The following is a 24,186-nucleotide window of genomic DNA, read 5'->3' as shown; positions in this document are numbered from 1 at the left end:
TTTGCATCATTTGCGTCGCCTCCATCACACTACCCAGTGGGAATTCACGTCTTATCACGTCTTTACGTTGACTTTATGTGTAATTCAGTTGCGCAAATTTGTTGTATTTGTGCCCGTGTGAACACAACATGAGGCTGTAATGTGCCAAATGCTAACACTCACAATTAGACTGTTAACATCCTTAGTTTAGCAGGTAATGTAAACCAGGTTTACCATCTAAGTTTAGCCTGTTAGCTTGCTAGCATAAGCTAGTTAGCAGCCTGATGCTGGTGGGAATGTCATCAGTATTGCAGGTATTGGTAACACACCACCAATTAAAATCTGATACACTGGACAAATCAAAATGTTAACCTGATGGCAATAAATTAGAAGAAGTTATTAAAATTGGCACTGCAGGAACCATGAATGTCTGCAAGGAATTTCATGGCAATCCATCCCATTGTCGTCAAGATATTTTAGCCTGAACCAAATCATTTCAATCAACTGATTAAGGAAAAGTCAGGAGCTCATCATATCTTTAAGATAAATCCTCTGGGGAACATGAATGTCTACAGTTTTGTGCCGGTCTATGTAACAGATTTGGAAGTACTGCAGTGGATAATTGACAGCATTGACTTGCTAGTGTTGCTACATGTCATCAGGATTTATCATCTTGGAAAGCTCCTCACATCTTGTCTTTATCCAAAATGGGTATCCTCAGTAGTGGACTTGGCTAGTGAGATGTCAGTGGCCCGTATGCATTTATCCATATATCTAAAGGTACCAAGATTAGTGAACAGATGCTGGTCACTGCCCACTCTAGACACATAGTCTACAGGCGTTTACTCCATGACATTAAAAAATATTCAGAGACCTTGAGAGGGAAACCACCTCAAAGCCAGCACCTTTCCCTATTTCTCATGTTTGTCCAGTGCTCTCTAACCCATAAACCTTAATCACCCACTTCCAACCCCAACCCAACCCTTTCTCACTTAGATATGCACATTACATCCTCCACCCATTACTCCTCATTTGTCCTTCTACGTTCCCTCACTCCTTTCCATGCATCCTTAACCAGGCTCTGCTCTGTCCTGCCCTCCCTCTTTGTGTGTGGAAGCAGCTTGGCAGTGTAAAAGCCAAGTCATTGACAGGTTATTTGACTCCCAGTTGTCGACAGAGTGTGTTATTACCAGAGCATCTGCTGCGCCCTCGCTCCAACCTGAATCTAAAAGGCACAGCCTCATTCCTTCACTCAGCATGGCAAAGCAAAAACAAAGGCCAGAAAACTGATTTAGTAAACACATAACCCACTGGATTTGAACGTGTTTACAGTGTTTTTGTATCGACTAATCTTTGCTGTGTTACATCAGTTACCAAGACAAAAGATTATGGGTGAGAATGTTCCTGCTTCTTCCAGCATCTACACTTTCATGTGATATGAAATCTGATTTTACAGATAAACTAAAGTGTTAAAGAGACAGATTGCAGTTTTACAGGGGATTATGTGTCAGACTTTTGCCAGACAGGTGCAGCGACTTCCTGGAGGACTGTCGTCACCAGAACGTTGACAAAAAAACAGATGAGACTCTAACTTTATAGCTGATAGTTGTCAGATTTTGGACAGAGACAGGCTGACTGTTTCCTCCAGTTTCCTGTATTTAAGCTAAGTTAAGCTCACCATCTCCTGGCTCCATATATTTAACAGACAGAAACAGGAGCGTTATGTCCCAGGTCTAGGGGAACTTAGAACATGCTGTGACTCCCCACTCTTCCCACTCCCAAGGAAGGCCAGTTATAAAATACTACAGTATTTCAACAAAGTGGGCAATCTGTTTGACTCCAGAGTTGAGCAGTTTCCAAAACAGCAAACACACATATACTCATGGACACTGAACTTCCCCAACCAAACACAAAAGTGAAACAAAAGACAAGTTTCTAACCTAAACTTCTACCATTCAAAACAAGAGAAAAGAACATGACAGTGCCAAACAAAAAGGGCTTCTCACTCTTACTAAACCCGCTGAGAGTGCTCTGTTTACTGTGCTCAAACAAAAAAATACAAGAAAACCAATTAACAACTCTAAAAAAAGAGGTGAAACAAAAACTCGACTCACCTACTCTAAACTGATCAGAAAGCTCTCCTAAATAAGAAAGTGATCAAATTCAACACTCAAGTAAACAAAGACAAAAGTTTTTACCTGCAGGCACTCACAAACAAAATCTACATTTGAGCCCTGTTTCCACTGAGCAGTTTGGTACGGTACAGTTCAGTTCAGTCCGCTTTTTTTCCATTTCCCCTGTGAAAAGTTGTGGATGGTACCAATGGAACCGTTCCGTATCATCCCCATGTTTGGTCCCCCCTCTGTTGGGGTACCTAGCACACAGATCTGGTACGAAAAGGTGGAGCTGTGAACACTGCAGTCTGATTGGTCAGTAGAGGACGGTCACTCTGCTCAGGGCTGAGTTGTGTCTGGCTTTGAGGCTCATGTAACCACTGTTCATACCATGGAGAGTAAGTGAACTGTAACTATGAAATGATAGGATGTTTTGCTGCCTCTCACAGCAGCTGGAGTCTGAGAAACAATAACTTCATTCACTGGGCTGACTGCCGGCAACTTTTAAGGTGGAACATTCACTTGTAATGTATGAGATCACAACGTGAATCAATCAACACACCTTAAATATTCCATATGACAACTCTGACCATTACATAATTTTTTATATGACGTACACTTCTAGCAATGAGTGGATCATGAAGCGTTTACTGTATATTAATTTCAGCCAGGTTAGGTGGACTGCATATATTGTAATCTTCACTCAGAGAAAAGAAAAGTGTTGCCGTAGCGTCGGGCAATGGCAACACTAAACCCCTGAGCTTGTCTTAGAAGGACTAAATGCACAAACCCACTATTTCTCTCACTGCAGCCTCTTTTATTTTGTTCCGTTTTGTGGACGACAAACAAGGTGCAGACTTCCATCTGTGTCACTGATAATGAGGAAATACAGTGAGTGCTGGACGGAGCAGTGAGTGACAACAACCCCGCCCACATTTAAGGATACTGTTTGCCATGGAAACGCTAGGGTCTAGGTACCATGTCTGAAGGGTTACTTTTGGTTCCACAGGTACCATACTGAAAGTGTTTGGTGGAAACGGACTCTGCAGTCCAAGTACTGACTTTGTTGAAAGTGGCATTGTGAAAAGAGGGAAGTGCATCTATCAGCTGGCGTTTAAAAATATTCTGTCTTGCACTGGACCATTTTGGTGACAGCAATCTCTTTGAAGGTCCAACCAGCAAACGTCCAATCACACTCAACCACATGCACACACTCTGAGGGGAGGAGAGAGACATCACTGAGACAGATAATGACCTGGGTCATAACAAAGAGTGGTAGCAATATTCTCATCTAACTCTTGGAGAAGATGCTGTTTTTTAAGCCTCTCGCAATGGATAATGGTGGAAGGAGAGAAAAGCCAGTAGAAGAATAACTGATGAACCTTTGTTGTAGAAGTAACTAGGATTTTTTTTTTTAATCACTGACATCAAGGCTAGCTAAACGCTTAATCTTACAAAGCTGATGCAAGTCGGTTGTTGTTGTGAGCTTTAAATGTGGGTCTTCAGTCATTCCTAATACTTCTTAAACCTTGATCTTGATCAGTCAGCTAGCTATACCTGACTAGCTTTGAGCCATGATCCTCCAAAAGGGACTACAGCATAAGGGGATAGGGGTAATCAACCATGTACACAATATATACAGTAATTGTGTGCAAAAGAAATGTGTGAGAAAAAAAAACTCAGTCGAGCCTTTTGTGTTTGCGTCCTTTTTTATGTGCTCATGCCTGCGTTTTTTTGTTCTCGTTTAGCCCGCACCATTGTTTGTGCCTATTCTCATCACAGCCAGTGACAATCCCATAGTAACAGTGCTGCAGCAGCCCACAGCACCCGCAGTCTGGAGGAGGTAAATCAACTACAAAACAGATGCAGTGTGTGTATGTGTTGGAGCACGAGGTGGTGAGTGTGTGAGGAAGCGAACATGGCAGATTTAACAGGCTGGTGAGCAACAAAGAGCTGCTCCCTTTCTTCTCCTCACGTCAGCTCGGCTTCATGCTCATGCCTCCAGCTCCTAGCTAGCAATGCTCGATAGATAGACAGATACCTAGATGGATGGATGGGAACTCATTTGTGTGTTGAAGCAAACAACCCTGATGGATGGGATAGTATGGTTGGGAGTTTGGTGTCCAATTAATTGTCAGGTGGTATATCTTGGTCTTAAAGTACGAATTTAGTACAGTGATGATGCAATGTTGCTGCCGCATGACAGTGGAAGGCAACTGGACTGACAGGGCTCTGACTGAGCAAATGCTGGAAATCTGTGTTGACAGCATTTATGGATATGCAGGGTACACAGTTTGAATCTCTGATAATGATTGAGATCGGCTCACTGCAAACAAAACTCATATAAACCCTAAACAAGCAACCTAATTTTGCACTTCAGTCTGTTGTTATCTCCGAAAGAGACTGTGCAGACAATCACAAATTCACAACACAAAGGCTGGCAAAAAATGAAGGGAAAAGCAGAACCATCACTATCGCACAAAATAATAGCCTGCCTGGACAGAAAACGCAATTCGCAGCTGACAGGACAGACAGTGACAGCATAATGACTACTCCCGCTAATGCCGGCGCTGCACTGCACTCCAACAACAATGCAAAAATTTCATTAGCCGGGCACATTCTGCCAGGAGGATATTGAGTTGTGATGCCAGAAATATCAGTGACAGTGAAAAATTGGAAATGGAGTCTTGTTTTGATGGTAGCCTAAGTGGACAAAATGAGGCGAAAAAAACGTGCAATAACAAAAAGCAACAAGTGGGCTCGTGAAAATCAGATATCATTTCAGATAATCATCGGCAGCAGGGTTGGTGTTTCCACGACAGACTGCAGTTTAATCTGTCCTTTCTGCCATCTCTAACGCTATCACTCGCTATCTCCTTCTTCCCCCAGATTGGAGCAAGCGTGTGGACTATGAGCCGGGGACAGGAAGCAAGCAGCTGTTTCCTAAAATGCACCTGGAGACCTGTGGTGGGCCCCTGTCGTCGGTGAGGACCACAGTGGAGCTGCAGACCAGCCACATCGGGAAAGGCTGCGACCGTGAGACCTACTCTGAGAAGTCTCTACAGAAACTCTGTGGTTGGTTCTGCAAATAAAGACATTTCTGTTGTGTTTTGAATATCATAATCATATTTGTGTGAGCAGAATCACAAGCAGAGTTGGACCTGTGGCTATTAGGATGGTGGTGGATATGTAGAATATACTGTAGATGGCTGATCAAAGGTGACTTCTGACTGAGGTGGCAAACTGAAAGTTAGTGCAATGAATATGAAGTAAGCTGCTGCTAAAAGCATCAGTGGAATCCACAGTCTGAGTGCCAGGGTCAGACAGGGCCTGAGGCACCGTTCTCTGCCCTTTTTAAACCAACATCTGAAAGCTCCCGGTACATGTTGCTTTCTTATCTCCGCTTGTGTCCCTGGTAAACCCCTGTGCTAAATGAAGGCACAAGAATAGCAACTTAAAGCTGTGTCACTAATGATGTGACAGAGCGAGGGCATTAGCTGCCTCAGATGCAGCCACGCTTTCTCCTCGGTGACTGATGAGCAGCCGAGCTGCCGTGTCGGTGCCCAGAGCGCCAACAAAGCAGCCGAGCCTACCCGCTCCCCCCTCCCCGCCCACACTGCACCGCCAGCAGGGGGGCTAGAGTCATCATCTTTGACTAACGGCCTTCACAAGCCCCATTCCAGCTCATCTGAATGCATAGCGTCCCCTCCCTGCCTCCCCTGGCTCCCGGTCCATGCATGGTTTACCACTAAAGAGTCTTTTTCAGGCACCTCATAATCGTTATCTGATAGCGAATAGAATAAATTGTAATTGCTTTTTTAAAGCACAATCAATTTGAGATAATGTACAAAGACATCGGGCAAAGAGAAGGCTGCAGCTGGGTGCTGGAGAAGTCGATGCGTATTTATTTACTGAGGGAATCTAATTACTGGAGTCAGAACGTCGACACTGGCATGAGTATGAGGTGGAGAAAAACAGAGCTTTACAGACGGGGGAAAAACATCAATTAATGTGCTAACGCCGTGTTATTAGCAGGAATGAACAGATGCATGTTGCAATTGTTTGCCGGACAAGGGAGACATGGTGAATTCTGACATTGCCAATTTTTCCTCGGAACAGCATGGTTCCCGTATGGCTTTGATTTATTACCGTCCATAAGCTGTTACAAATGATTTATAAATGTGATTTAATTGCGTGAAAAGCATTTTTCACTGCCACATGGAGATAGATCGGTAAGGACATGTCGGATACATTCTGGAACAAGGTGAACGACATGGCAAAAATAACGTTTGTCAAAGTGACAGTTTGAAAACAAAGATCATTCAGGGCTCAACATATTGAGGTTATTGTGTCAAAGGAATGATGGAGTTGTAGTTAGGTCTTAGAGAGGATGCACTTTACAAGTTTTTCCCTTTGTGGTGCTAAACTAAAGGTCACATAATGTAGTTTCAACATTGGGACCTAAATTAAAAAGCTGGCACACACACAAATCTTCAGAACAACATTGACGAATCTGAATTTCACCTATTTATTCTGGCCACATCAAAAACATCAAAAAAAAAAAGAAATGCTTAGTGTGTGCCATGCCATGCGTCACATATGATCATGTGACTCACCGTCCTTCTCACCAAGTTCATGTCCGGTGTCTTTTCTTACTGTGTTAAAATAGTACTCGGTCAATATGTCCTTTGTGTTTCCATAGAGTCACATTTTAGTGGGGAGCCACGTTCTGAATTAAGGGACGATGACTCACATCTCTTTCCTTTTGAAAGTCAGTTTCATTTGCCATGAATCAATACCCACATCCTCTATCCATCTCGGCCCATTGATTACATATTAAGCCCTGCCATCTGCCTCACTCATAAGTAATCATAGCCAAGGTTAGGCCAATATACACTGCAGATCTGCCACGATTGTTATTGACACCTCTCCTGTCGCACCTCTTATTTGTCCCCACGGCAATGACCTCAGGGGCCTCGTCAGGCAGCACTGACCTTCTGCCTGCCCCCAGCACTGCCACCAACTGGACAGCTTCCCTGGTGACTGACAGCGGCAGGGACAGCGACTTGATCTTCAGGTTTGACGGTCATCAGGCAGCTAAAATCCCAGACTGGGTGGTGCCCCAGAATCTGACTGACCAGTTCACCATAGCGACCTGGATGAAACATGGACCAAGTCCTGGGCTCAGAGCTGAGAAGGAGACACTGCTCTGTAACTCTGATAAGACCGGTGAGTGTGAGCCTGACACGCAAGGACTATAATGTTCCCATTTTTAGACTATATTCTAAAAGATCACATCATACAAAAATTAAAATTGAGGTATAAAGCTGACAATCTTCTAATTATACTTTTCTTATTGTCAGGAATACACCAAGCCAAATTAAATAAGCCAGAAACAAGGAAATGATCTGTTTGTTGTCGCCCAAAAAATATTAATTCCCACAAACAAGCCACACTGTTGCACTGGGTAACATATTTTTTAATTATACTGAACACAGGCACTGCGGTTATTTTTTTGTTAATTTCACTTACATACACCACCCTGCTGCCAAACTGTAAATTCTTACTTGAACACCAGATAGGTATTAATCCGCAGATGAAAACAGTCCCTCAATAAATGCACTGTTTACTCCTGTTTGAGTGACATTTGGTCAAATCTATCAAGAAACCAGCTATCAACTGTTTGTTTCAGTCTTTCAACGGGAATTTCTGACAATAAAAAACATACAATAACACCACCCATATCCCAACAATATGATCCTCAAACAGCTAAGCGGACATGTAGATGTGTGCTGGTTGAAATCAGTTTGAAGAAAGGTATTAGCACATCCAACCGTCTCAGATGCGGGTGCATTGGAAATTATTACTTGAGTCTTTGAACAGAAAAACCCACACATTGCTCTTAATCAGCCTCACAATTTATTAGTAACACTAACGTTTCGGTCCTCCTGGACCTTCATCAAGAGCTTTAAGCATAAATAGAATCTGCCCCACCCATTTCACAGGTGTGCACAGGTGTGAGGGAATTACTCAGCTGTGGGTGGGTTTCTTAAAGCCACAGTGTGTAGGAATTTCTCCCATCTAACCTCAGAATTGTATATTGCATTCAAACAGATGGTGCACTCTAGCGCCTCAGTGTTTCAAACGCGTATTGCAACAACTGTAGCTGCTGTGCACCAAAAAGCTATGATAACACTAATGAAACCATGTCATCCGATACTACATGGAGTATTCATTCAGGCTGCTACACAGACACGCAATGCGAGTTGACAAACCCCCTCCTCACCATGCTGGCTGTGTTTACAATGTAGGACTGTTGGGGCGGATGTAAATTGAAACAAACCAATCACGTCTTGCCCTTTGACAACTGACAAGTGGCTCAACCTCACACACCTCATCCCTCTCGTCGAGTCACTGCGCCGCTGCCTGTGAGTGCATTATCTTTCTCCTTCAGCAGCTCTTTCCATCTGGGAAAGGCTACCCTGATGTTGACCCTCATTTTTTGAATTCGCCGGTCACGTTGCCTTTTTGATTCCCTTTTGCGCTTTCTTGGTGACGAGGATTCCGTCTCCCGTGATGCTGCATATGTATGATCCTGCATTATGCTCAAAGAGTGGGACTATGTTGTAGTGAAACACCTCTTACTCCTCTCCTTCAGCTTCTCAGTCACACAGTGCTGGCCTGGCTCTCAACGGAAACTTTTGCTGGCGGATGTATTCTCAAGATGGCGAAACATTATGGAACCCCCCAGATGACTTACCCGCACAATGTACAAACAAATCTGAAATTCTCCTTTTACGAGAATAAGTTAGATTATTGGTGCAGGTAATAATACATCAGTGATGACATATTTATGAATGCAGACATAGATTTTTGCCAGTAAACAACTGAAAATGTTTCACAATGTCCCTTTAATAACTGACAACAGCCTGTGCACCATATGTCACATATCCTAGAAACAGAAGAACAAGAGAGCAAGAAAAACATTGGAAAAACCTATAAAACCCAAGCTCCTTACACAATAAGGCCATGTACAAGATTATTTACAAACAATGTTGATTTTATGAAAGAACACACTGGCCTTGCAGCTTTCATAAATCATTTAAAATAATCAAAATTGTATATTCTTATGCCGTGTATCATAAATTGGTCCTTTGACACCCCCAAACCCATTATTGCATGGCATATCATGGTATCTCATCATTTAATCCTTTGGGAAATAGAGCTTGCAGATTAAATATCCAGTACAGTTCTCTTCTTTTAAGTATTTCTTCAGTGTTACCACCTCTCTCTGGCAGAATAACTTTTTCAAGCTCAGTGCTGGAAATAATGGCATCTACAAGGGCCGAAATGTTAATGTTACTAATAAATTGTGAACTGAGCAGGAGCTGTAAGCTGGTTAAAATTAAAATCTTAACTCTACTCACTATAAATCAGCTGAGCAGATCTGTTGCTCACCTCTGAATTGTGTTGCTGGTGTAATGTGTCAGGAGGTCAGTTGACAATGGGGTGTACCCATTATACAACAGACTCGGTTGCACTGACACACAATGGTTGGGCAACACAAATGAGGCAATATAGGCCACCTAGTATGGACAAAAACCAGAATTATATGTATGTAAATTTAAACATTCACAGGTATGTTGCCTCCATACATAGAAGCAGCACACTTTAAGTTTATAGTGAAATTCAACTTAACATTATGGCCTATTGCATCCTCATTGAAAGCATAATAGTGATAGTTCAGATGTGCGTTGGTTGTTTAAGCATATTGTGCATGTCATACATACTTTAAATGATGCTAAGGTTCATATGAGGAGAGGGTCTGTTCAAAAACTGTCACACCAAACAAAGTTCTGAGCTCTGTTGTGATCCAGCATAACAAACTTAGAAACACTGTAGCATGCTTTGCCCAAAGGGAGGATTTTGTTTTAAAAATTTCCAGTGAAAAATGATGTGATATGACCTTGGCAAAGTTGTCCTTCTTCAAAGCAGCGCTGCTGTCCCAGTTTAGCGAGGTTTCACAGAGCTATGTCTGGTTTACATGACAGGGAGTAGGTGTGATGATTGGGTCCCTGGTGCCTACTCCTCTTTCTCCCTCCCTCCCACAGAGATGAACCGTCATCACTACTCGCTGTATGTCCATAATTGCCGCCTGGTGTTCCTGCTGAGGAGAGACTTCACCCAGGTGGACACCTTCAGACCGGCCGAGTTTCACTGGAAACTGGAGCAGGTAAGACGCTGTGATGTTTCCGGACACATGTGGCAGACAAAGGAACTTTTGTGACACTTAACACAAGTGACCTCAGTTTAAACCTTAACTTCACTTTTGTGGATATGATAAGTAGGTTATGGGCCAATGTCATTGGCAGGAATGAAGCCTCTAGCCTGGACTAAACTGGCCTCACACATCCAGTCTGCGTAATCTGTGTTGGTCTGCATCTTGCATTAATATTAGAAGACATCATGGGGTTTATTTACAGTGTGTGGATAGAGGCAAAGCAGGGGGCGGCTTCTGTGGCTTCAGCCCTGAATGTTTTCTCTAAAGCCTTGAATCTTTGAGGTTTTTAAAAATACCTTCAACTTTGTGTCATACAGATAATAATATAGACCCATGCTGTATATCCTGATATGCTATCCCCTGAAGAAAACCAATATCAGTGAGTAAATGTTCTTATGTTGCCCTAATATTAAATTCAGAGTACTGAAGACCACATTTACTTTGCATTGTTGGAGAGCCATGAATTGCAATTAGTGCAGCCCAGATTATTATGGGATGGCTTCAAATGTAGCAGATTTGTCAATTAAACATTTTCTGTGAACTCTACTCCTGCATTGCGTACAATACTTTACTCAGAAAATTATGCAGGATTTATACCTCTATGTTGAATCAATGCCATACCTACAGCGTGGGCTCTGCATTGACATAGAGCCTACGCAGTAGTGCACCTCCCCAGAAATGTAATTATGCGTCGCAGCAACGCAGACCTCCTGTCTATTTTTGTAAGCCAAAACCATTTCCCTCAGTGGAAACAAAGCTTTTATTTACTTTAATATCAGATAAGAAACAATAAATTGTGAAGACAATAAAGCCTCAACAAAAATAGCATTTTAATTCTTGTGTGTGATTTATACTGAAGGATCTGCGCTGGCTTCATATGCGTAGAGGAAATCTCTGCTCGTCGCTAGGCTAATCTATGCAATGTGAAATGCCATAGGCTTGTGCTAATAGCGTTAGCGTTGTATTTGTTTGAAATACGTGTTTAGTATGAGACAGTTGTTTTGTTGGGGAACCTTGTGAGTTGGAATGGAGTCAAACTTTGGAATGTTACCTTTGTTGAATCTTGTTGTTGTCCCTGGCTTTATATGAGTAGAGGAAAAGTCTGCTAGCCACTTAGCTAATTTTTACCATGTAAAATGCCATAGGCTTGTGCTAAAACATTAGCATGTTGTATTTGTGGGGAAAATGTGTCCAGATAAAGACAATTGCTCTATTAAAATTGTCTCTATTCAGCCATGTTTAATGTGTGTTTTGGGTGTGTCTTGAACAAACTAAACTTTACAGCACTTCACAGAAACCTCTGCTGCCAACTAGTGTTTCGGAGGTGTAACTACAGAGTGACACAGACACACCACTGCACAAGTATAAATGCTCACAACAGCATAGACCACCTACATAAGCTACGGCGTAGGCTCTGCATAGAGCTGACACACAAGTATAAATCCTGCTTTAGTCATCCTCTACATTTGTTGTGTTATGGTTTCAGAATGATGAAGACAGCTGAAGAACAATACAGGATGTAGACTCTACAGGATTATTTGTTTTTCCTTGGCAACTATTACATTTTACCAAATAATGAACAGATTTTTAGTTATTGTATTATCTCAAACTGTAAGTATAGATCAGTTGAATGGGAATAAGATCTAACCAGGGAAGCGTGCCCCGACACCTCCCTGGATTTGGGCTGACCCCCAAATGTTTATAATGTCTGGCTCCAATCCGGGTTCATACAGGAGTGAAAATGACTAATCAGTCCGTGGACCCTGACTAACTGGTCGCCCATTAGATTCATAAAAAGCTTTAAATATATCCAGGGTTTGTGAACACAAGTTCTTGTATGCATTTCTGTTTAGTGCTCGACTGCACCAGAAATCCTCCTCCAATCCAAAAAACGGGCTAAACTTTAATTAACCCCAATTAATTTGGAGAACTCTCACACCACTCTACTTAATAACCGTGTAGTTTTTTAATGGATTTAGTGACTCTGCAATAAATATTTGCCATGGATATGAAGTGTCTCCTGTTAGTATTTTATTATAGCCAGAGCTGTTTCTTTTTTCCTCCTTCCTCTCTCCTCTGCCATCTCCTGATGTGTCATACAGAGATTTATCTAAGGAATCAAATATTTCCAGAGATAAAACACTGTGTTACCTGACATGGGATCAGAATTGGAAATGATTGCGACTATGATTTCGGGAGGCTTTTTTATTTGGTACGGAAATATTGGCATAAGTAGGGCAAGAAAAATGTTTTAGAAAAACACAGCCAAAAAATGTCATCGCTTTGATTCAGTGATCCATGGGTTGAAAAAATGACACTTTGTCATACGTTTGGGTGATTCATATTTAATATTTAATCCATTAAGAGCAGAGTGATATCCTTTCCAAAATATTTTAAGTGATGGATAGTTGAACAAACAGGCATAGCAAACAGAGGCAGAAACACGGTCACTCCAGGGACATATATGTGTGTGTGTGTGTGTGTGTGTGTGTGTGTGTGTGTGTGTGTGTGTGCATATATGTATGTGTGTAGATAGCAGCTGTCTGTTGATCAAGGCTGCTGTCTTAATGTCAGACAGGTCACCTCAACTCGAAAGACCCCACTGTCGCCTGGCGAGGACATTTGATCCCAGGGAAAGACACACAGCTGAGCCTGGACATCCAGACACAGCACCGAGGCCTAATTTGATCAGACACATGACTGGCCTTGATTGGGGGGGGGGGGGGGGTCGTCCATCACTCTGCTGACGATGCATGGCATGGGTGAGGCATCGTCTAGGGAAATTTGAATAGAATAGATAAAAAAAAAATTGGAAGTAGTCACCATGATGTCACCCACTGTTTGTGGACAAACGTTCTGAAGCCAGATTTTGCCATTTTGGCCATCGCCATCTTTATTTTTTGGGACCAGAAGTGACCATATTTGGAGGAGAGGATCTGATTGAGGACCTGGTGAGGTCGCTGTGGTACCAACTTGTCAATCACAAGGTAATCACGCCCTGCTTTATTGTCTACTTAATTCTACTGCGACCTAATGTACAAAAATGAACATCATGCTGTACTGAAGGAGACGTAAAACTAGCAATCCAGACCATAAACCCAGCTACATTCAACAAGAGAAAAACCTCGGTGGTAATTTTGCTCACTGACTCCTTTGAATGAATGCCAATGCCAAAGAATACATATTTATAATGTGCGTATGTGTTGACTTGCTCTCGAGCTGCCCTTGCAAGGATAAAAATAAAGTTGCGTTAAATTGAATTGACTTGAACTGAAAATCCAGTTTGAAAATCAGTTTGTTTCTGGCAGTATGGAGAAGGCGTTAAAACCTGCACTTAGGGGATTAAGATTTACAGAAAATATTCAACAGTGGGCTGAATAATTTCATATATAAAATGTAAATAAGAGGGAGTTTAGAGACCTTCTTGTTGGTGTCTGGTGTTATGAGAGTTTCTTAGTGTGGGTAAAGAGTATGTTTGGGGACCTTGGACTAATAACTGTAGTGTTTCCAAAATCCTGGATACAGTCCTGTAAGCATCTAACATTTTATTAGCCATACTAGTGGCATGACTCTGGGGATGACGATGCTGGTCTGTGAGTCGATCATCACTAACTATTGGATGTGCTGCAGTTTGTGCATATTTCAAGGTTCTCAGAGGATGAATCCGACTAACTTTCATGGTGCATTGACTTTTCGTGCAGTTGCTACAGGTCAAAGTTTCACTTATCCAGTAAAATATCTCAATATCTTCTGGATGGATTGGCACAAAATTTGATACAGACATGCATGGTCCCCTGAAAAGGCATCCTAGTAAGTTTGTTGACCCTCTGACTTTTCCTTTAGCGCCGCCGTGGGGTTGACATTTTTGTTTTTCAGTCAAATGTCTCAACAGCAAGTGACTGGATTTCCCTGACATTTGGTCCAGACATTAATGGATTATAATAACTCTGGTGATGCCTTCACTTCCTCTAGCACTATTTACGCACTTTTCTTCAGAGAACTAAAAGCCATTATGCCTTACTATCTAATAACATTTTGCACCTGTCTGCTCCTCGTGTTTCAATGTTTGTATCTTTTTATCCGTCTTTGCATTTGTAGTATTTATTATGACGTGTGCTGCTGCCTTTCTTGGCCAGGTCACCCTTGTGAAAGAGGTCTTGATCTCAATGGGTCTTTTATCTGGTTAAATAAAGGTTAAATAAATAAATAAAATAAATCCTTAGGTCAAATTCTGTTATCTCTATCATTCTATCACCAAAACAATATACCGTAAAACTTCAGCCTAGTCCCAATTTAATGTCCAATCTCTTTCACTAGCCTGGTGTAGCTACACATTTTGACAAATAAAAGCCTGTCTCAATTAGAGGCTTGGTCTGGTTACCAAGCAGTTCAGTTTTATAGAAATTCTTAGGCTGTATAAAACTGGATTGTTGACCAGTGGTGTGCACGTGGGGGGCCCAATTGTTGAAAAATGCTCGCTAAAGTGCCCTCCTGGGAGCCAAAACGTGGCGAGAACGTGCTGTATGTGCCCTTTTTTTTCTTTTCGCCCCTGCTTTTCAAATAGTCTGTGCACGCCACTGTTGTTGAGTACCCACTTGAGCTAACTATAGTTGGCTGTATAGATCGCACATACAAATCTAAATGTTTAAACTTTTGTTAATATGGAAATACTACATATCGTTAGCTCAGTTCTCTTCATTTTACTGTAACCATGAGAAGTGAGAAGATCGTAATTCATTCAGATTTACCGGCATGATGAAAAAACAACAGAATAAGTGTCCAGTCCTATATTACCCGATAAGTTATTTAGATTTCTTTGGTCTGTAAGGTCCACTGATCGACAGAATCAAAAATGTTTTTCATAAATATTAATCCAAGTTATGAATATTGCTTTAGCAGGAAAAAGTGATGTGTCGGCATATATCGGTGAAACAAGTGCCATAACATAACACATGATTGATATGTTATTCAAAGCCTAATTTTTATGCAAGTAATGTTCATACTGGTTCAAATAAACAATTTAATTTTATTTCCTAACTTTGCTGAGTAACAGTTTTGTGTAAAAGGAAATACAGGCCTGTCCCAAATGTAGGCCTGCTGAGTTCAAATAATAGTCCAGGCTACTAATTGAAGTTGTTCGGTAGTTTAGAATGTCTGTCTACGTGAGTGGAGGTAATATATCGGGGTCTGTAATCCAACCTTTGGCCTCCAAGTCTCACGGATGTGATTTATTGTGATCAGTTTGTCAAAATACTGTCGTAGCAGCATGATTCTCACATGAACAAAAAAGACATTCACATCAGCATCAGCTCTACTTTGTGTTTAGTTCTAGTTAGCAAATATCAGCATGTCAATATGCTCAGCCTTTCTGAGTTCTATGATGTGGCACTTTGCGTGCACTAAAAGAACAGCTCCCTCTCCCTGTTATGTGCTGTTAAACAATCACGCTAATGCAATCTACACCTGCAGGGTTGAATGCCGTTTAGAGGCTAGAGGGAGCAATTTTCTCTTTGATGAGCTTGTTTGTTTGTGGTAATTCTAGTGTCATAAAGTGTAAATCACCTATGATAAAATGCATCACATCTCTGCACAGCTTTAAATTGGTCTCCTCATATGCCACATTTGATGAAATTCTACATAAATTAAGTTGGCAGACTAGGTTATGTTCTGACAGTTCTAAGGTTAATAAAGAGATATAGACAGTTAATTCCATGGCCTTGTCTAAATTGATCTCAGTTTATTTATTTCATTACTACTACGTGATAAAACTTTCTAGGAACTGCGCCGGCACCACATAAATCAATTGAACCAGGCTGAACAATAGTTGTTAAACTGTAAAGTTTCCCGACCACTTTCTGAATCTCCCTCTCTTTTTTACGTCCCCTCTCTCATCTTCCTCCCTCTTGTTAATAGTTGTCTCTGAAACCCCGCGGCATGAAAGGAAACTTTCATTAAGTTGCTATCTCCCCTCGCCTTCTTGCCACTTCTTCGTCACCTGCTAATGTATTTTAAACAAAATGAACTTCTGAATACCTCCAGCCCAGAGAAGTCTCCCACAGAAGAATCTCCTTCTATCCCTACATTGGTTTATCACAGAAGTCCAATTAATTTCTCATACAATCCAATCAGGCACTGCGAGTAGCTACATAATGACTGGAACGGGGGAGGGAGGGAAGAGATGGTTGCAGATATTAGTTTTACCTGTTAAAAAAAAATGAGTGTACTATCTGTTAATAACAGGCACAGAGTAGTTACGGCAGCATGGCATTGTGCGTCCAGACCTATTGTGTTCAGTGTGATTCAGTATTTTAAGCTTTGCTATCTGTGCTGTGTGTATTATTGAGGGAGAGAGATGGCCTGAGGTTTTTATTGACTTCATTGAAGCACTTTGCATTAAGCGTGTATTGAACGTGTCTTTTGTGTGCGGTTTCATATTCTTTAAATGCCGACTTGCATTCAAGCGTCTCAAAGGAGACTGTCAATCTTGAAGTTGTTTTCTGCATGAGCCAGTCCTGTGTGAGCCCCTGCATATGTTATAAGTGTGTAGAAAATTGGATCAAGTCTGCACTGTCCAAAAAAATAGCCTTTGGCTCACACAGGTGTCAGGGAAATTCAGGGGCTGAAAGAGGAACTCACACACCCACTCAGACTTTAGTTCTTCAACAGCGTATTGACGGCAAGTGAAGCTTCATTATTCCATTGATCCAGAGAAATCAAACTTTTTTGAATTAAGTCAGAAGCCTTTACTTTTCAAAGGGTGTTATATTAAATTGTTGATAGCGTCTTCACAGGCTCCATCATCCTCATTTTATTTAAAGGATGCATCGGCAGCTGTTGGGAATCATTCGTTTGGATAACTTGACAACATATCTGACATTTTTCTGTATTATGTAAAGCAGCTCCTTAAACGTTTTCAGCTTTGATGGAAATTACAGTACTTTAAGACCTGAGTCTTTACTTTAATAACACATCATGCATTATTTTGCCAGACTTCCTGCTTTCTCAATGTGGTGTGACAGAGATTCAGGAAGTCTGGCAAAACAATGCATGATGGGGCAAGCAGTGTGAGCCTCCTTAACCTCTATGACTTAACTTAAATTTTACATAAATCATTCCAAAAACTTGTTTCTGAGTCTGACTATAGGTAAATCTGTCTCTCAGGAACAGCTCCGCCAATTGGACATAGTTGCCAAACTATGGAATTACAACTTCCAGGTCTGTCGAGTGATCCCAAAAATACTTATTTCCATAGACTTACATATTGAAAGAGATGTCACTTCTTGAACATCACAACCCCTGCAAAATGAATGAAGTAACTTTATTTATATAGCACCATTCACGCACAGAATGCAGCACTAAGTGCTTTACAAATCAGCGGCAGAGATGAACAGCAAAGAAATAAAACCATGCAGTTATACAACACTCATTCAGGGAGAAAAGAGAAGAATAAATTAATTAATAATTCAATGAATTAATCAAATAATAAAAATACATATGAAGAATTATAAAACAGATAGCTGCTAGTTATAGGCTATGTTTAAAAGATATATTTTGAGTTGTCGTTTAAAACTGTCCACTGAGCCAGCAGGTCTAATATTTAAAGGCAGGGCGTTCTATGTTTTTGGGGAGTAGTTGCTGAAAGAAGCATCCCCAAAGATTTTTGTAGTGACATCAGGAAAAGATAAAAGAGCAGCTGTGGAGTATCTCAGAGTTCGTGGAGGGACATAAGGTGATAGGGAGTCTATTATACTGGAGGTGGCGATGCCTTTAAGAGCCTTAAAAACTAATAGAGGATTTTTAAAATGAATTCTAAAAGATATTGATTACGTAGAACAGGAGCTATATGGTCTCTCTTTTTAGTTTTTGTGAAAACCCTGGCAGCAGCAGCAGCAGCATTCTGAATGGTCTGTATCTTTGCAGTTTTAGGTAGGCCAGTGTGTAGGTCGTTACAATAGTCAAGACGACTGGAAACAAAAGCATGAACAAGCTTCTCAGCATCTCGCTGGCTTAGTAGAGGTCGTACCTTAGCTGCATGGTGTAAATGATAAAACGCAGTCTTTCTCAATTAACTAAAATGAAATTTAAACTTGAGATCATAATCTAAAATGAGACCAAGGTTTCTTACTTGTGTGGCCAAAATGATTAGCTTTGCTAGCAGGACTTGTCCATTCGGTCCGATGGCAATTACAAAAGTGTAGAAGCATGTCAAATTTAAACCATTTTATCCCCATTCGAGTTAGCAGAGGTCTAAACCGTAAATTCAGTTTGGTTAGGTCGGTCATTAGAAGTTAGTTGTTTGCCAACAAGTCTCTAGTGTGCTTGCTCTATGGGCCCAGTGACAAAGATGATCTGGTAAAGTTTCTACACAGGAAGTTCCCAGCCAGCACTTGTATGTGGGGCCCATGTGGCTGGTAAATGGGTTGAAAAATGGGCCCAACATTAGATTGTCCATGGGTTCAATAGTGGCCCCTGTCAATTACCCACATTCATGGCTTTACCCAAGTGGGCCCCACATTGTTATGCCAGGGCTGCGTGGGTACCAAGTGGGTATGGGCCCAAAATGGGCATATTATCCTGGGCCCACTTGGGTAAACCCACTCATGTTGACAGTTAGCATGGGGCCAATATGGAACTCATGAACAATTCCATAAATGGCTAATTTTTTACGACCTAAATGGGCCCCACATACAAATGGTGGCTGGGTTGAACTTTTTTGGCTCTGTGCACAACAGAGCAACTTTCATAGGGATGAACAAAACACTGTCTCCAACACTGTATCCAGTTGATTTTATACATCCATGAGATAAACACATAAAGAAGCCCCTGGATCAGCTATTGTAGCAAACTGCATACTGATCTGTGCAGATCATATGTGCAGATGAGCAGCCATTAAAGCCTTCTAGACATTTTCGTAATATCTTTTTACCTCCGCCGAAGTAGACATTATATAAATGAAACATTAAGTAATTTTCCAGTAAGCTAATCAAACAGCTAGCGTGATTAGCTGGGTGGTTGCTTCGTAAGTAGACTCCATACAGTTAGCAAAAATTGCTAACCCATGGGGATAATTTGTGTGTTTACTTTGGTGTGGACTCAGAGATGAGCATTAAAAATGATTTATGTAAAATCTACTTTTCTTTGTCAAACTTTGGGAAACTTGCATTTCTTGCCCGGAAAGTTATTGGTTGTTTTGGCGGTGACACTTTTCCAAAATCTCTAAATTGCAGGTGGTTACAATGGCCACAATGAGAAAGAGAGACAAACCTTCCCTTAAGTTTTATTAATTAGCCTTTTGCTCTTGCAAGCACCAATGAGCTCCAGTAATTTCCCAAAGACAGCAACCCAAACAATCCCCTGCAATTGTAAATCATTTAACTGGTCATTTTTGCATTATGTCCCACATTTTGAGTCGCAGCACAGTGGTTCACGAAATGCTGATGGGATACTTGTCAAGACCATTAAAGATAGAAATTCTGTTTGAGGCTGGCGAATAATAGTTGACAGTGGCATTTCACTTCTTCCATGTTTCCATTGAGTTTGATAATGTGTCCCATGTGGAGAGATAAATGGAAAACTCTGTGTGTACAGTTAGAACAAAGCCTCCATTGTGTCCTCGTCTGAGAGGACAGAGGGACTTTGGCAAGACGAGAAAATCAATGAGAAGTCACCTCAAGCTTTTCATCTGAGAAAAGAATGGGAAAAAAATGACTGGGATAATTGAGATCTAAATGATGTTTCCACCAGGAGTCTAAATTGAAAGTGGAAGTCTCCGGCTACCCCGTGGAAAACACTTATTTTTCTCCAGAAAGCAATCATGCAAACACTCAGGGGGGACTTGCTTTGATTTTATAAGTGGACAGCAGTGGGGAAATATGAAATGTAATCTGTTACCGTTCATGCAGAGTACATATGACAGGTTTAAAAAGGCTTGTGTGTTCTCAAAGAAGTCAGGGAAGTGAAAGCAAGTGAGACAGCTACAAAATGTTTTAATGGAAATGGTTTGTCGTTGTCTCACACTCACTGCACTACATGTTTAGGCCAGCGGCCTCATTTATAACTATTGCACATGCACAAAAGATGACTTGAAATGTGTGCACGCCACTTTCTAAGCATAAATTGGGATTTATAAAGAAACACTTGACGAGGAAATGTGTGTGGATTTAGGGAAACTCTGACCTATGCGTACACACATTTTGGAGACAGGGAGAAATTAGATGTGAGAGGAATCATTAAATAGGAATATTGATGTCTCTCCCACATTTAAATCCACCTCATGTTACACATTTCTTATACATAGATCCACTTTATAAACATTCAAATGCAGCAGTGTTGTTTCTGTTTGTGCCAGTGAGCCAGAACTTTTCCATAAGCACCTTTTGATTACAAAATACATACCACCTTAAATCTAAAATCAAATCCTGCTCAGTATTTCATTAGCACTGTGTCACTATCACATTCCCCACCACTGGAGTGCAGAGGAGAGGCAAGGGGCCGGATTGTACGCTGCTGATATTGATGGTCAGCTGTGGAGAGCACTGTGTGCAGCTGAATGAGGCCAGGCTATGGCAGGTGAAAGGAATCGGTAAAGTCTGGCTTTCCTTTGCTCGATAATGAGCGTGCATTTACTGCGAGTCATTTTCACCTCAACTGCGTTAACCAGGCTAACGGACGACATTTATGTCGTGGATTGTAGAAATACAAGAATACATCGACCAGCATTAAATAACTGCAGCACACTGCGACATTTTCAATGATCTCTTAGAATACTGTGAATATATCAATAATAATAACAATGAATACAATTTTAGTTTTCAGATAGTTGTTGTGTGTAAAGTGGCTGCTGTCAGGCGCACAGAGTGCACTGGAGACACCGAGGCATTCCGCTCACGCCTGGCACATCTTCACCACCTGCACATTACTATGGATTGTGTAAATGAGCAAAGACGTCAGGGTGCAATACTGTTTTTCTTTTTTTCTGGCATCCACCTTTACATCTGACCTTTTTTTTTCCCTTAAATGTCAGGTAGTGTCCTGTTTGATGAACTCACTGCATTAAATGAAGCAGCAACAATAGGCTATATGCTTTCTAACCTCCAGTTCACCTACAAGCAACTCAATTTCTACATTAGGAATATTTGTTTTATTGGTTTACCTCTTGGTCTTTGCCACAATTAACCATAAAGAACCACTGAGCCAGCTCATGTCTGTGCATCAGCATTAATAAGGCGCTTTGCATTGACCATTTATGGTTGAATGCTGGCGTGTAGAGGGTCGGATATGAGGCTGGTCTACGTGCAAACAGTTCCAAGTTGATTCGGGGTTCATAAAAGGAAACTGAGTTCTGACAGACGTGCGCACGGTTTTATAAATCAGAATATGTTTTGGCGTATGTATATTTTCTCATTTGTACGTGGATATCCGCAGAATTTTACCTGCAGCAGTTTTTGCTGTGTAGTTTTTAGTCATTTAGGGGTTACTGTTTGCTGACGGCGGTAGGACTGATCCAAAACAGTAAAGTTGAGAGCCATAAAATCAAAACAATGAGCTGAAAGTCCCTCACTGCAAAAAAATCCCTCTCATTACACATAGTAATGTGCCACATTGTTCATATAAAAATATTGAATAGTGCAGCTGTAAAGAAAATACATAATTTCCAAGCCAACACTTGAAGATAATACCCCTTAACATCATGTTATGAAAGTAAATTCAGGTTTATGATAGCAGGCACTTTTGTCTTTCACTATTGATTTATATGCTCCCTTTCCCATCTTCACATGTGGGTGTAAAAGCCACCGAGCGTATTTCAGTTCCATTGTGCGCATCAACAATGGCTGAATGTATTCTCAGTCATGACAACAAAAGATGGAGAGCAGCAGATTTTTTTTGCCAACCACTTGGCATGATCTTCCCCCACCATTGCCTCCTAACTGGTCCAGGCTTATTGTCAAAACAAACATCTCATGAGCACAATTTGAAAGCCGAGCATCTGGCATTTTCAAATTGCTGATGTGCTGCTGTTGACTGCTGTCATCAGAAACTCCTTGTTAGTAAATTACGGTATGTTTAGGGACCACACTACCTGATGAGGTTATGAAATTATGTTGTTTTTATTATGAAGTGGAGGGAGGAAAAAAAGATGGGTTTTGCAAGAAAACAGTAAAGGTCCGCACAGCATCTGTCTCGCTCTGAGAGGTAAGAGACAAAAAAGGCACACGGCACTCACACATGCTGGCTGTCTCTCAGGCCCAGACCTGCTTTGAGGAGCACAAACCATTAACACAGGCTGGCATAATAGCGCATGCAGCTGTCTCTCATTTTGCACCAAATTAAAGTGCAAATGAGGGTGGTGCAATTTTGATCCGTAAACATGGCATCAGACAGGTTAGTGAAATAACAGGTATTACACATTTTGAAATTCTGGTCATTTAGCTGACAGACGGATTTAGAATAACTGCAAATCCACAATCAGGGAAAGTCTAGATTTTTTAGGTTATCTGTTTTTCCTTTTTCCTGAAACACCAAGCAACAGCTGTGCCCAACAAGTCCTCCAAAGTGTTTTGTGATCTGACACTTCTATCAGCAGCACAACGTCTTTGTCTGTCTTCCGGAACTGTTAAAAACCACTGTTGAAAAATAATCTGTTTTATGATATGAGAACTCTATGGTTAAAGTTTCAATAGAGTTTAAGTACATAACTATCCTGATTTTGTTCAGGGAAGGATCACAGTTTGAGTTCAAATAAGTCCATGGTTAGCCTAATGCAGATCAAGGAAAAAAAGCAATGTTGATTGTCTGTTGGAAACAGGAAATGCACAGCCAACAGGACTGAGCGGTTTGTCGTGGACAGGTTGCAACCCTCTGGGTCCTCAGAATGACGCTTCAAGGTTCCTACCCAAGGTGCTGGTGCAGTGCCCTATGGGGAGAGAATAGGGGCGTTAGGAAGGGTAGCTGGAGCAGGAACAGGAGTGGCCAGTTGCGACATCATGGCTGCTAGCTGTTGGACCTGGGTGGCTAGCAAAGTTAATGCCTGCTCTGTGTGCCGAGCCTCCACTGCAGTGCGGGCTAGTGGTGCCTCATGCCGCTGGAGCATTCCCTTCACTTGGTCCAAATGATACTGAGGTGATGACGAGTGCACTTGGTCCATGCTTGGCCAGATTGTACTGAAGTCAGTGATAGTTGGTAATGACCTTTATTTAAACACAGGCAAAGCAGGAACTTGGGCAGATGAAAAGACACAGGTAACAATTTGTTCTTCAGGCTGGAAGTCCAGTGGTGTGTTGACCCATCTACCCAACCTCCCTATGACTTTGTCACTCTGTAACACCCTCTCTAACACATTCTCACTTCCAACATTTAAAATATGACACATGTGTGTCAAACTATGACGCTCTAGGTACTCCCTCAGCATCAGTTTTAGACGCTCAGGGACAGCTTGTTAGTTTACACTTGTCACATATATTGTGTCTTTTCAAAATAAACTTCTGTTTTCACAGGAAATATAGTTTCAGTTCGTTGACTGCGTAGTCTCCTTTCAAAATATACTTAGAATGTATGTCAAAACTTTTTCTTTTTTTTACGTGCACTTCGTTAGGTTTAGGCAACAAAAGTACATGGTTAAATTAAGAAAAAAACACCATGGTTAGGCTTAAAATAAGTACAATTGTTAATAATGAAATGTCACGTGACATACGTCATATGGGCTACATAATATGACATATTTGTCCTGTGGTTATGTTATGTTATGTTATCTTATCTTATCTTATCTTAGCTTAGCTTATTTTATCTTAGCTTAGCTTAGCTTAGCTATTTCAT

At 41.2% G+C, this 24,186-nt stretch overlaps 1 protein-coding gene across 1 annotated transcript in view; it reads left to right on the top strand.

The window, feature by feature from the left end:
• The window catches only part of LOC125888249 (calsyntenin-2-like), a 377,475-nt gene that overhangs the window by 259,873 nt on the left and 93,416 nt on the right, over window positions 1–24,186 (top strand). The window contains exons 6-8 of the mRNA XM_049575486.1: window positions 4,983–5,168; window positions 7,065–7,322; window positions 10,205–10,326. Of these exons, the coding sequence (XP_049431443.1) occupies window positions 4,983–5,168; window positions 7,065–7,322; window positions 10,205–10,326 (566 nt within the window). The remainder of the gene's footprint in view (window positions 1–4,982; window positions 5,169–7,064; window positions 7,323–10,204; window positions 10,327–24,186) is intronic.

Source organism: Epinephelus fuscoguttatus, linkage group LG5 (assembly GCF_011397635.1).
Source record: "Epinephelus fuscoguttatus linkage group LG5, E.fuscoguttatus.final_Chr_v1".
Lineage (NCBI taxonomy): Eukaryota > Metazoa > Chordata > Actinopteri > Perciformes > Serranidae > Epinephelus > Epinephelus fuscoguttatus.
Note: the sequence above shows the minus strand (reverse complement) of the source record. Positions and strands in the feature narration are given on the sequence as shown.